We start from the raw sequence: 14,042 nt of genomic DNA, 5'->3' as shown, positions 1-14,042 counted from the left end.
TCACCCGAGCGAAAGACGTCTAGGACAGGCAGCGCTGTCGTTATAGGGAGCATTTCATTGTTGACACAACCCTTGTAATTTTGCTCAAAATGGATACCTTGCAATTATGAAGAATCCGCTGAAAATCGTTATGGGGCCAATGATAGATATTTGTATTAATTTTGATTGAAATATACAACATTAGAAACAGGCCATTCGGTTTACCGAATCCATTTCAACCATCGATCACCCGTTTATACTAGCTCTACGTTATTCACTTCCTTAACACATTCGGGGCAATTTACAGAGACCAATTACCTACGAGCCCGCGCGTGTATGGATTGTAGGTGGAAAAATATAGACATAGATATCTATGTGGAGAAGATGTTTCCACTAGTGGGAGAGTCTACTACCAGAGGCCACAGCCTCAGAATAAAAAGACCTTTAGAAGGGAGAGGAGAAGGAATTTCTTTAGTCAGAGAGTGGTGAATCTGTTGAATTCATTGACATAGACAAGTCAATTGATATTTTTGTAAGGTGGAGAGGTTCTTGATTAGCACACGTGTCAGGGGTAATGGGTTGTGTGGAGAAGGCAGGAGAATGGGGTTGAGAGGGAAGGATAGATCAGCCATGATTGAATGGCGGAGTAGACTTGATGGACCGAATGGCCTAATTTTTTAACTACAACTTATGAGAATGAAATGCCAGCATCCTACGGGGAACCTACACGGGCGCAGGGAGACCGTGCAAACTCCACAAGGAGAGGTCAGGGTCGAACACGGGTCCCTGGTGCGACTCTATCAGCTGCGCCGCCCATTTGTTATTAAGTCAATCCGTGTTATTTCAACAGATTAATTAACCGTCTACATTTCCACGTGGGTCCTACAGATAGCGATCTTTGTCGGCTGACGCTAGAGGTATAACCTCACTCGTATTGGTCCCAATTAAATGGGTCTCTCGTTACAATAATTGCATCCGCGGTGTAATTGGATGGAGAAACGTGGAAATTCGTGTTGTTTAATTGACTCAATGGGCATGTTATTGTCAGCTAGTTGACGGCCTTGTATAAAGACTAGTGATTAGGATTATCGAGGGCACGTTTGTATCGTTTGGCGTCATGGCAGTCTTTGAGATGAAGGGTCTGGGTTTATTGTTGGTGCTGCTTGCAGTAGTCAGTGCTTCGGATGTTTGGCGTCAATTTCGAGACCAGCAATTTCCGTGGAGGAAGGTGAAACTTAGCGTTGAACCTGAGTTCCGATCGTCTGTTGTGCCTAGTGTCTCTCCTTCGCGGACTGTAGTGGCGCAGTGTGGGGAGCGCAATCTGCTGGTCGTCGTGCGGACGGATTTATTTGGAACAAAGCACCTGGTTAAAGTTGCGGACCTAACACTGGGGCCGAGGGGATGTCTGCCAACAGACAACTACTCTCAAAACCAGACCGTTTTGTTTGATTATGGACTCCACGAGTGTGGGACCAAACTACAGGTAATATCGAAACGTATAAGATTATTAAGGGGTTGGACACGTTAGAGGCAGGAAACATGTTCCCAATGTTGGGGGAGTCCAGAACCAGGGGCCACAGTTTAAGAATAAGGGGTAGGCCATTTAGAACAGATGAGGAAATACTTTTTTAGTCAGAGTTGTGAATCTGTGGAATTCTCTGCCTCAGAAGGTAGTGGAGGCCAATTCTCTGAATACATTCAAGAGAGAGCTAGATAGAGCTCTTAAGGATAGCGTAGTCAGGGGGTATGGGGAGAAGGCAGGAACGGGGTATTGATTGAGAATGATCAGCCATGATCACATTGAATGGCGGTGCTGGCTCGATGGGCCGAATGGCCTACTCCTGCACCTATTGTCTAATATAATTGTCTTTACACTGGAGTAGTGTTTTTGTTTTGTAATATATTCGTTTTGAGCAGTGCTTCAACTATTTCAGTGTCATTCACCCTTGAGTCTTTATCACAAAATGTCATTCACCCACGACTAAATTTTATGTTTTAACTAGAGAACCCCTCAAGTTTCATTCGCCCCAAAATAATTTCTTCCATTCGCTCTTGGGTGAACCATTCGCCGGTTTCGAGATACAATGCGGACCCGTCGGCCCACAGAGTCCACGGCTATAGCGATTTCCCCAGCCACTAACCCACATACGCTAGGGGGGTAATTTTACCACTTACCAAAACCAATTAACCCACAAACCTGTACATCTTTGGAGTGGGGGCGAAACGCACCCGGTCACGGGGAGAACTTGCAAATTGCCTACAGACGGATCCCGTAGTTGGAATCGAACCCGTGTCTCTGGCCCTGTAAGGCACCAACTCTACCGCCGCACCATCGTACCGCCGCGTTAATGTTGAGACACATGCCCCGTTTTTCCAAGGTTGTGTTGAATGACTCACGCGTGTTCACTGGTCTCTGCATACGCGTTGTCCCTTAAGTCGCTCTTCCCTTTATAAACTACCTTGCCAGTCGGGAATTTAGTTTTAGTTTTTGGTCTTGGAGATACAGCGTGGAAACGGCCCTTCGGCCCACCCAGTCCACGATGACCCTTCTGTCCCCACGCACGAAGGACAATTTCCAGAAGCTTATTAATCTACAAAGTGCACGCCTTTGGCATGTGGGAGGAAAGCTGAGAAACCCCCACATGGTTACAGGGTGAACGCCCAAACCCCTTTCAGACAGCACCTGTAGTCAGGATGGAACCTGGGCCTCTGGCGCTGTAAGGCAGTAACACTACCGCTGCTCCACCGTGCCCTTTAAAAACAACCAAATCTCCGACAACCAGTCCAATAACAGGAATATACTACATTATCACGTTAATTTGGTGGCGTCGTGAAAAGCGCCAAGGCAGCTCGTTCTTCCTAGAGTTCAAAAATGTGCATGGATTTAAGTCATTATTTTCACCTCCAATATATTGGAAATACTATTCACTTCTAAACTGCAGAAGAATCTCAATTTTCTTCCACACTTCAGCCGATTGGCTTTTTAATCCCGTAAGAGAACTTAAAAAGGCAAAGTATTTAGTCGGTTCAATTTTCTACCGGGATCAATTCGTTGGCACAAGGTCATAAGGAGTAGAATTGGGCCATTCGGCCCATCAAATCTACTACGCCATTCAATCATGGCTGATCTATCTCTCCCTCCTAACCCCATTCGCCTGCCTTCTCCCCATAACCCTGACGCATGTATTTGGCAGCCATCACCCTCGTTTAGCGTCTAACAATCGTCATTAGAATGTTAACCTCTGTTAAGAAATAACGTTGTAATTGAACGCTGAGTTTGATCTTCACCGGCACCTAACCTGGTCTCTTTCAGATGGTTGGAGACTTTCTCGTCTACGCCACCTACCTGAACTATACCCCCAAGGCACACGGAGCGACCATTGTACGAACCAACGGAGCAGTTGTTCCCATTCAGTGCCATTATTTCAGGTAGTTAGTGAGCGCTCTCGGGTCCGTGTCTACCGGAATAAATGTATGTGACAATGTTTCCGATGCCGCCACCTCTCCTTGCAGGAGGGGCAACGTGAGCAGTGACCCGATCAAACCCACCTGGATCCCCTTCAGCTCCACCAAGTCTGGAGAGGGGCGTCTGTCATTCTCCCTGCGACTAATGAATGGTATGTGATGGGCGAGGAGACTGACTCAAGGCCTCGGCCAACGGGTAGTGTTGATGCGCCGCCTATAACCCTTGTTGTCTTGTCCTGTAGATGACTGGCTCACAGAGCGCACCTCAGCCACGTACTACCTCGGTGAGCTCATCCACATCGAAGCGTCAGTTTCAATGACTAACCACATGCCCCTGAAGCTCTACATTGACCGCTGTGTGGCCACGTTGAGCCCGGACAAGGACTCCATCCCAAGATACAACATCATAGACTACAATGGGTAAGGAGCCTCTTGATTTTCCCCAACTATTTTGGAGTCTCAACCTGTTCACAGTTTTACGCCATTCTTTGTTCAGTTGCCTCTTGGACAGCGCGGCCGAGGACTCCTTTTCTGCCTTCGTGTTGCCTGGAGCTGAACGTGAGGCGGACAAGCTCAGGTTTGACCTGGATGCCTTCCGCTTCTTTGGTGACGACCGTTCCTTGGTAAGTGGAAGCCAAACTGTGTTCCGCAGGTCTGCAGAAATGCTCACTGAAATAACTCCTACAACGTTTGGACACATCCAGATGTTTGTTCCACTGATGGGTGCACGCGATAACAGGATCTTTGTCCCCCTCAGATTTTCGTCACTTGCCTGTTGAAAGTCGCCGCGGTTGAACGGAGCGATTCCAGGAACAAGGCCTGCACTTTCCAGAGGATGCACTCCATGTAAGCTATTTTCCATCACGTAGCCTGCAGCTTCGATGTCTGGCCCGGCTGACTTGCCTTTTCCTTTTTAGCTGGACCTCGCTGGAAAACTCTAGCGTGGATGTCTGCGCCTGTTGTCGTATGGGCAATTGCGCTGTTGCTTCCAGAGGACGGAGGAACACTGAGTTGGAGACGGGTAAGACATTGCTTGGAGGCTTAAAGGGAAATGTGTCCTTTCACCTAACCAGAACGCTTTGGTTAGAGCAGAATGGTGGAGCAAAATGGCTAGGCCACGCGGAGTTGCTGTTCCAAGTAACGGGCGATTTATTAAAATTGATGATGCGCGCCAGGAGACCAGTCAAAGTAGACACAAAATGCTGGAGTAACTCAACGGGTCAGGCAGCATCTCGGGAGAGAAAGAGTGGGTGACGTTTCGGGTCGAGACCCTTCTTCGGACTGATGTCAGGGGAGGGGGCGGGACAAAGATAGGATGTAGTAGGAGACAGGAAGACTGGGAGAACTGGGAAGAGGGACAGAAGAACTATCTGAAGTTGGAGAAGTCAATGTTCATACCGCTGGGGTGTAAATAGACCAGTCAAAGCTGATCTGCGCAGTGTGACTTTTATATTCTGGTTTGACACTTATACGGCAACTTGAACAACAGTGAAATTAGGTATTGATTACAGAATGGAGCTTACAGAAATTTGTTTGGGCAAACAGAATAAAATGATTATCCTCTGTTTGAAGAAGTACCTCGACCGAAAACGCCACCTGTTCTTTCTCTCCAGCGGCGCTGCTTGCCCCGCTGAGTTGGTCCAGCTTTTTATTTATCCACAAAATCTAACTGTCAGTAGATCCAAATGTTTGTTACACTGATGGGTGCACGCTGTAACAGAACCAATGAGGTACTTAACATTTGGGTGTCTGAAGAAGGGTCTCGACCCGAAACGTCACCCATTCCTTCTCTCCCGAGATGCTGCCTGACCTGCTGAGTTACTCCAGCATTTTGTGAATAAATCGATTTGTACCAGCATCTGCAGTTATTTTCTTATACTACTTGGGTGTCGCTGCTGCATTCAATGTCTTGCATTCAGGCTTTGTGTGTGGTCCCCCTTCTCCACGTGGGCACAATCCCCATCACTATTAACCAGTTATCAGCCCTCGCTATTCTTTCCCCTAAAACAGAGAATGATGTTGGACTGAAGTGGGAGGGTGCCGTTTCGCTGAGACCCCTGGTCATTTTGGATACTCAAGTGTCTTCCTTGTCAACTCGCCCTTTGAATAAGTTTGAGCAGGCTGCCCCGGAGACTTCTTGGAGGGGTGAGTTTTAAGCTTTCAACACCTAACCTTTCCCCGGGCCTCAACGCCGATCCATTCACGAGTGTTTTCTTTTGTCTTTCCGTTGAAGGTGGGTTAACTGAAACAATCCTCACTGCAACACTGTCCCTGACTGCTGTCCTTCTGGCCTCTGCTACTCTGACGGTCATGTTCATGTACAGGAGCCGCAAGCGAACTCTGTTCAACTAGATTGCGATTGCCTAATAAAGTTAAAGTAAAATCATTGCATTCCTTGCATCTTGTTTTATTGGGAAGACCTTAATTGGGGGTGATCCAACGGTGGAGACCCGGGTTCGATCAGAAGGCATTGGTCTCTGCCTCAAGGCAGTGGAGGCCAATTCTCTGAATGCATTCGAGAGCTAGATAGAGCTCTTAAGGATAGTGGAGTCAGGGGGTATGGGGAGAAGGCAGGAACCGGGTACTGATTGAGAATGATCAGCCATGATCACATTGAATGGTGGTGCTGGCTCGAAGGGCCGAATGGCCTCCTCCTGCACCTATTGTCTATTAATCCTGACCACCGGCGCTGTATGTACGGATTTCGTTCGTAATTTCTCCCCATGACCTGCGTGGGTGTTCGAAGAAAACATCTGTGGTTTCCTTCCACGCAAGCCGTACGGGTCTGTAGGTTAATTGGCTTGGTATAAATGTGACAATGTCCCTAGTGTGCGTAGGGTAATGTGCAGATATGGTGGGCCGAAGGGCCAGTCTCCACGCTGTGTCTCCAACCTGAGCTCGAAACTAAACTATGGCAGGACGTCTGTCCGGTCTATTCCATGTGATGTTCCAAAGTTTAAACTCCACTAGAACGATAGGAACATGGTGTAGGGTGATATTCTCCAGCATCAAAAGGCCTTCCTTTGGTAAAGTAGAGATTGGTGTGCGAGTAGCGAGGAGCATTGCCCCATTTCTTGTGTGCTAGGGATGTAAAATTTTTGGAGCTGTTGAGGTATCCATGACGCTAGCTGCTATTTCCAAAAGTAAACTTTATTCAGACTAAATATATGTATATAAATAAACAAGTGTAAAAGCTCCTCAGACATTCTCGGCGTCAAAACGTTCAGTGGTGTCATGTTCAGTAGTGTCAAAAGTGATGTGTAGAATTAGGCCATTTGGCCCATCAAGTCTATTCTGCCATTTAATCGTGGCTGATCTATCTCCCTAACTCCGTTCTCCTGCCTTCACCTCTGACACCCGTACTAATCAAGAATCTATCTGTCTCTGCCTTAAAGATATCCACTGCCTGGCCTCTACAGCTTTCTGTGGTAGCTATCCACTTGGGGTAGTTGTCCACAACTATCTTTAACCCAAGTACCCTTATCAGTTTTGTTTCCCCCCTCCCCCCAAATCTGGGGTGCTATCACTTTGCTTGTTTGAAGGGTGTCCCCATCAGATTCTGTCCCTCTATGTCCAGCAACAGAAGGACTCTAGACACTGGTCCTCTCCTGCAGAGCCTTGACATTGGCTGCACCAAGCTCAGTGAGTCAAATAAATGTCCCTCGGGTTCCTGTTTATTTTATTCCCGTTCACCTTAAAGTCCTCTGGTTCTTGAGTTCCCCTCTGGGTAAAAGTCTGTGCATACAATACAATACAATACAATATATCTTTATTGTCATTGTACAGAGGTACAACGAGATTGGGAATGTGCCTCCCATACGATGCAATAAATTAATTAGCTAGTCAGTATTAATTTAAACAACCCAGTGAAACAAATTATGACAGTTTTAAAACAGAATAAAGTGCAAGTAGATCTGTGCCGGTTCACTGTGACCATCCGGCTCAGCAGGACTGGTTCATAGCAGCTATGGCCCTGGGGATGAAGCTGTTCCTGAGTCTGGAGGTGTGGGTGTAGAAGGCCTTGTATCGTCTGCCCGATGGTAGAAGTTCGAACAGACTGTTGCAGGGGTGTGAAGAGTCTTTGTGGATGCTGGTGGCTTTTCTGAGGCATCGTGTGTTGTAGATGCCCTCCGAGGCTGGTAGCTGTGTTCCGATGGTCCTCTGAGCTCTATGGACTACCCGCTGAAGAGCTTTCCTCTCTGCCTCCGTGCAGCTGAAGTACCACACAGGGATGCCATGTGTTAGAATGCTCTATGGTGCAGCGGTAGAATGTCGTCAGCAGCTGTTGGGGTAGACCAGACTTTTTCAATGTTCTTAGGTAGAACAGTCGTTGCTGTTCCTTCTTGATCAGCGCAGCAGTGTTATTGGACCATGTTAGGTCCTCTGAAATGTGAATGCCTAGAAACTTGAAGCTGGGCACTCTCTCCACACTGTCCCCGTTGATAAAGATCGGGGCGTATTTCCCGTATTGTGTGACCTACGGTGCATTCACCGTATCTATTCTCTTCATGAGGGTTTTATGTCATGAGTTAGTGCAGTTCAGTCCCTTGTGTGTGACTGGCAAGGTGACCATGTACATCCTCCTGTGAAGCAGCACAGGGGCACAACTCGTGAGTTGACAACCTTGCAGCTCCACCCAATTGCACCTTGTCCTTTACTGTGTTGGTAAGAATTTGCACCTTCTCCCTGTGGGTTCAGATTCAAACTCTTTAGATGACTTGACTAATTTTCTAATTTTGTTATTCTTGGAGTCATAAAAACAGACCCTTCGGTCCAATTCATCCATGTCAACCAAGATGCAATATGAGATGTTAGAACTTTATTTATCCCAGGAGGGAATTTGATCTGCCAAGTCATAAACCACAAAATACACAGAACATAAAATACATAAAACATGAAATTAAAGTGATGATTGGAAAGGCTTTGGGGATGTGCAAAGATGGGGGTGGGGGGAGTCAGTCAGTCTCAGTCTTTCCCCATGACAGAAGGGGGAGGAGTTGTAAAGTTTGATAGCCATATTTGATTGGCCCATCTACGCTAGTCCCATTTGCCTGTGTCTCTCTAAACCATTTGTGCATTTGTCTCTCTAAACCATTTCGACTCTCGCACTTGTCCAGATGTCTTTTATTTGGACCCTTCCAAAGAAGGGTCTTGACCCGAAACGTCACCTTTTCCTTCAATCCGGAGATGCTGCCTGTCCCGCTGAGTTACTCTGGCATTTTGTGCCTATCCTTGGTGTAAACCAGCATCTGCAGCTCCTTCCTTGTAACTTTCCCCGCTGTGGGACGAATAAAGGAATATATTATTATTATTACAGAAGTGTCTTTTCAATGTTGCTACAGCACATTCTTCAACTACTTCCTCTTGCAATCCGTTCCATGTACTCACCACCTGCTAGGTGGAGAAGCCTATTTGTATTAAAACATTAAAACATATGTTTGTATTAAAACATTCCCTTCTCACCTTAAACCTCTGCCGCCTTGTTGTTGACTCTCTTACTCTGGCATTCATGCTATTTATTCAGCTCATAATTTTATACACACATAATATCAGTCCCAGGCAAGGGCGATGGCGTCTGGGCCAATGAAAATTATTTGGAATGAATGGGTATAAGTGAACAAGTCTTTATCCACCAAGATTGGCTGGACTGGGAACTACATTTTTCTCGGGTAATCCTGTGATATTTGGTCCAAGTTTAATGGAATTGATCTGTGTTTTGTGGACATCTCAGTTAGATGGTGAAGTGGCACATTGGCGCAGTTGGTAGAGCCAAACCTCACAGCTCCAGCAACCCAGGTTCACGCCTGATACTGTCTATGTGGAGTTTGCATGTTCTCCCTGTAGGTTTTCTTTGCCTACTCCAATTTACTCCCCAAAGTGGGTTGTAAGGTTTATTCTCCATTATAAATTGTGCTTTGTGTGCAGGTGACTTGTAGAATTTAGTTTTGTTTAGTTCTGGTTTAGAAATACGGCGCGGAAACAGGCCCTTCGGCCTACAGAGTCTGCGCCGACCAGCAATCCCCGCACATTAACACTATCCAACACACCAGGGACAATTTTACATTTCAACCAAGACAATTAACCTACAAATCTGTACTACTTTGGAGTGTGGGAGGGAACTAAAGATCTCGGAGAAAATCTATTTATTCACAAAATGCTGGAGTAACTCAGCAGGTCAGGCAGCATCTCGGGAGAGAAGGAATGGGTGACGTTTCGGGTCGAGACCCTTCTTCAGACTGATGTCAGGGGGGCGGGACAAAGGAAGGATATAGGTGGAGACAGGAAGATAGAGGGAGATCTGGGAAGGAGGAGGGGAAGGGAGGGACAGAGGAGCTATCTGAAGTTGGAGAAGTCGACGTTCATACCACCGGGCTGCAAACTGCGGAGAAAATCTACGCAGGTCACAGGGAGAACGTGCAAACTCCATACAGACAGCACCCTTAGTCATGATTGAACCCAGTTCCCTGGCACTGTAAGGCAGCAATCTACTGCAGCGCCACTATGCCACCCTAAGTTGCAGACTCCAATTTCCTCCCACCTCCTGTCAAGTTCGCTTTCCTGGTCAGTTGGTTGATAATAATCAGAGTCGGTACAGACCTCACTTATCCGTAGTTTATTAGAGATCTCGTAGACAGGTTTCTAAAAGCACACACAGAGTTATGGACTCCGGGGCCAGTGGAAACGTGTCTCACCAGCCCCTAGAATTAAGCCCACTTTATTCCCAAAAACCGCAAAATTTACAGTTATTACAACCAATCAATATTGGAACAAAGTCAGTTTTCCTTTATAAGGCCCTAACATGCTATTATTCAAGGTTTAGCCGGTGTCTGTTTACTGTTTTTGTTCTTATACATTGTGTTTTTCTCCTCTGAAGACGAGCTGGAACATTCTGCGGTTTGGGCTACTGATTACTACTAGCTTTAGCAAGTTCATCATTTTTTTGATTACGTAGCCTCAAGCAGGTGAGAGAGAGAGAGAGAGAGAGAGCCTCAAGCATATGATTTAACCTAGCACACAATGTTGCAAAGCCCATGCAAAGTCCAGTGGCCCAAGCAAACAAGGAAAATAGATCTGGCTCTGCGTTCCTCATCTCCACATTCCCAAAGGTGGGTTGTAAGGTTAATTGTCCATTGTAAATTGTGTTGAGTGTGCAGGTGACTGTTAGAATTTAGGGGATGGGGTGCATGTTCGTGGGAGAAGGTTACAGAGAAAATTGTGGGGGGGGGGAGGGGGGATTGTACCTTTGTGCTTTTGGAAATGTTGAAAGTCTTCACCTTGAGTGAGATTTGATCCGTATTCTCTGGAATAGGATGAAAGTAAATCGAATATTTAAGCTGATATACAACGGGCTCCACTAGATGGAGCTATTGGCCGACTTGACCATTTGTGTAGAATAAATATTACTTTATTGTGTAGAATAATATTACTAAAACCAGTCACATAACTTCTTCGGGGTTCAACAAAAGAAATATTGAGTATTGTTAAGTATTGAGTATTCATAAATACTGTAATTATGAAATCATTATAGATGCTTTGAGGTTGCAGGGTGACTTGGACAGGTTGTGTGAGTAGGCAGATGCATGCCAGATGCAGTTTAATGTGGATAAGTGTGAGGTTATCCACTTTGGTGGTAAGAATAGGAAGGCAGATTATTATCTGAATGGTGTCAAGTTAGGAAAAGGGGACGTGCAACAAGATCTGGGTGTCCTAGTGCATCAGTCACTGAAAGGAAGCATGCAGGTATAGCAGGCAGTGAAGAAAGCCAATGGAATGTTGGCCTTCATAACAAGAGGAGTTGAGTATAGGAGCAAAGAGGTCCTTCTGCAGTTGTACAGGGCCCCCTAGTGAGACCGCACCTGGAGTACTGTGTGCAGTTTTGATCTCCAAATTTGAGGAAGGATATTCTTGCTATTGAGGGCGTGCAGCGTAGGTTTACTAGGTTAATTCCTGGAATGGCGGGACTGTCATATGTTGAAAGACTGGAGTGACTAGGCTTGTATACACTGGAATTTAGAAGGATGAGAGGAGATCTTATCAAAACAGATAAGGTTATTAAGGTTTTGGACACGTTAGAGGCAGGAAACATGTTCCCAATGTTTGGGGAGTCCAGAACCAGGGGCCACAGTTTAAGAATAAGGGGTAGGCTATTTAGAACGGAGATAAGGAAAAACCTTTTCAGTCAGAGAGTTGTAAATCTGTGGAATTCTCTGCCTCAGAAGGCAGTGGAGGCCAATTCATGAGAGAGCATGAATGCATTCAAGAGAGAGCTAGATAGAGCTCTTAAGGATAGCGAAGTCAGGGGGTATGGGGAGAAGGCAGGAACGGGGTACTGATTAAGAATGATGCTCCATGATCACATTGGCTCGAAGGGCTGAATGGCTTACTCCTGCACCTATTGTCTATTGAGAGGGAAATTGATGCATTGAGCTTTTTGTCAACCCTTGCTAAATTAATTCAAAGAGTAGAATGAGTTCTGTTTCTAATGAGGGACCGCTCCTGGGACCCTGGTTCAAGCCCGATGCTGTCCATGTGGAGTTTGCTCTGAAGATGGGTCTCTACCTGAAACGTCACCCATTCCTTCTATCCAGAGATGCTGCCTGTCCTGCTGAGTTGCTCCAGCATCTTGTGTCTATCTTCGGTGCAAACCAGCATCTGCAGTTCCTTCCTACACATTCTGTTTCTAATGGTTGAGTGAGAAAAGTTTTGACGAGAACTCTGACAGAACTTATTGTTCTTTATCCTCCAATTTCAGAGGAACTGGGGTCCAATTGAATTTTCCACTGACAGACTTCAACACTAGCAATTACTTCTCCCGGAACAGGAAATTGGTCAGTAATTGTGACTTCCGGAGTGTGTGTCCACTAGATGGAAATAAGGGACCATGAGCCGCAAGATGGATAATACCACAAGGTGGAGCTATTGACCACAATATTCGGCATCGCTGGCAAACACTGCCACTGGTGAGACAACTCATACTGCATAATTTATGAATTTAAGAGAGTTAGATAGTGCTCTTGGGGCTAGTGGAATCAAGGGATATGGGGAGAAGGCAGACACAGGTTACTGATTGTGGATGATCGGCCATGATCACAATGAATGGCGGTGCTGGCTCGAAGGGCCAAATGGCCTCCTCCTGCACCTTTTTTCTCTGTTTCTATATGAAGATAGACACATAATGCAGGAGTATCTCAGCGGGTCAGGCGGCATCTCTGGAGGGAAGGAGTAGGTGACGTTTCGGGTCAAGCCCCTTCTGACTACATAGGACTGAAGAAGGGTCCCAATCTGAAACATCACCTGTCCATTTCATCCAGAGATGCTGCTTGTCCCCGCTGAGTTACTCCGGCATTTTCCTTCTATCATTTGTATAAACCAGCATCATTATTTGTTATTAAATCTGACAATAGTTAGATACCCTCAATAGCCAAGAGAGTCAAAATTGTTTTACTTTCATATCATATCATCATCATATCATATATATACAGCCGGAAACAGGCCTTTTCGGCCCTCCAAGTCCGTGCCGCCCAGCGATCCCCGTACATTAACACTATCCTACACCCACTAGGGACAATTTTTACATTTTACCCAGCCAATTAACCTACATACCTGTACGTCTTTGGAGTGTGGGAGGAAACCGAAGATCTCGGAGAAAACCCACGCAGGTCACGGGGAGAACGTACAAACTCCTTACAGTGCAGCACCCGTAGTCACGATCGAACCTGAGTCTCCGGCGCTGCATTCGCTCAGGAAGGAAATCCATAGTCACAGGGAGAACATACAAATTCCATGCAGACAACACCCATAGACATCACACCTTTGCTCAGTCCGCCTTAACCAACCTGATCTCCCGGTGGCTGAGCACTTCAACTCCCCCTCCCACTCCCAGTCTGACCTTTCTGTCATGGGCCTGCTCCATTGTCATAGTGAGGCCCACCGCAAATTGGAGGAACAGCACCTCATATTTCGCTTTGGCAGTTTACACCCCAGCAGTATGAACATTGACTTCTCCAACTTTAGATAGTTCCTCTGTCCCTCTCTTCCCCTCCCCTTCCCAGTTCTCCCACTGTCTTCCAGTCTCCACCTTTATCCTTTCCTTGTCCCGCCCCCCTGACATCAGTCTGAAGAAGGGTCTCGACCCGAAACGTCACCCAATCCTTCTCTCCTAGATGCTGCCTGACCTGCTGAGTTACTCCAGCATTTTGTATACCTTCGATTTGTACCAGCTTCTGCAGTTATTTTCCTACACCCATAGTCAGGATCGGCCTCTGGTGTTGTGAAGCAGCAAATCTACCACTGCTCCACCGTGCCACCCCACCCCAATGGTTGCTAGGAAGACACTGTTTTTGAACCTGAGTCAAAAGTGACAAATTAAAACCAGGCTTTGATTTATGATTCTCAGGCGATGCTGCACTCCAGACCGTGTAGCACCACCTTTGCATGGAACGCCCTGCTATGCTGCAGTAACATTCTGAGTACATAGAACTATAGACCATTGTGATGAATTGCCTCCAGCAGCAGAGGAAGATGAACACAAAATACACCTTGTATGGCGGGTTTACAGAATGATTAAAGCTCCTTAACCTAACAGCCATAATGCTGTA

General features: G+C 46.4%; 1 protein-coding gene across 1 annotated transcript; it reads left to right on the top strand.

The window, feature by feature from the left end:
* The first annotated feature begins 1,096 nt into the window (after positions 1–1,096).
* LOC144610585 (zona pellucida sperm-binding protein 3-like) lies at positions 1,097–5,796 on the top strand. The gene is made up of 9 exons (XM_078429393.1): positions 1,097–1,462; positions 3,293–3,408; positions 3,493–3,596; positions 3,687–3,864; positions 3,941–4,067; positions 4,202–4,290; positions 4,362–4,465; positions 5,455–5,589; positions 5,678–5,796. The coding sequence occupies exons 1-9, from the start codon at positions 1,097–1,099 to the stop codon at positions 5,794–5,796; spliced, it is 1,338 nt and encodes a 445-aa protein (XP_078285519.1).
* The last annotated feature ends 8,246 nt before the right edge of the window (positions 5,797–14,042 follow it).

This window comes from Rhinoraja longicauda, chromosome 37, assembly GCF_053455715.1.
Source record: "Rhinoraja longicauda isolate Sanriku21f chromosome 37, sRhiLon1.1, whole genome shotgun sequence".
NCBI lineage: Eukaryota > Metazoa > Chordata > Chondrichthyes > Rajiformes > Arhynchobatidae > Rhinoraja > Rhinoraja longicauda.
This window is presented reverse-complemented; position numbering and strand designations above follow the sequence as displayed.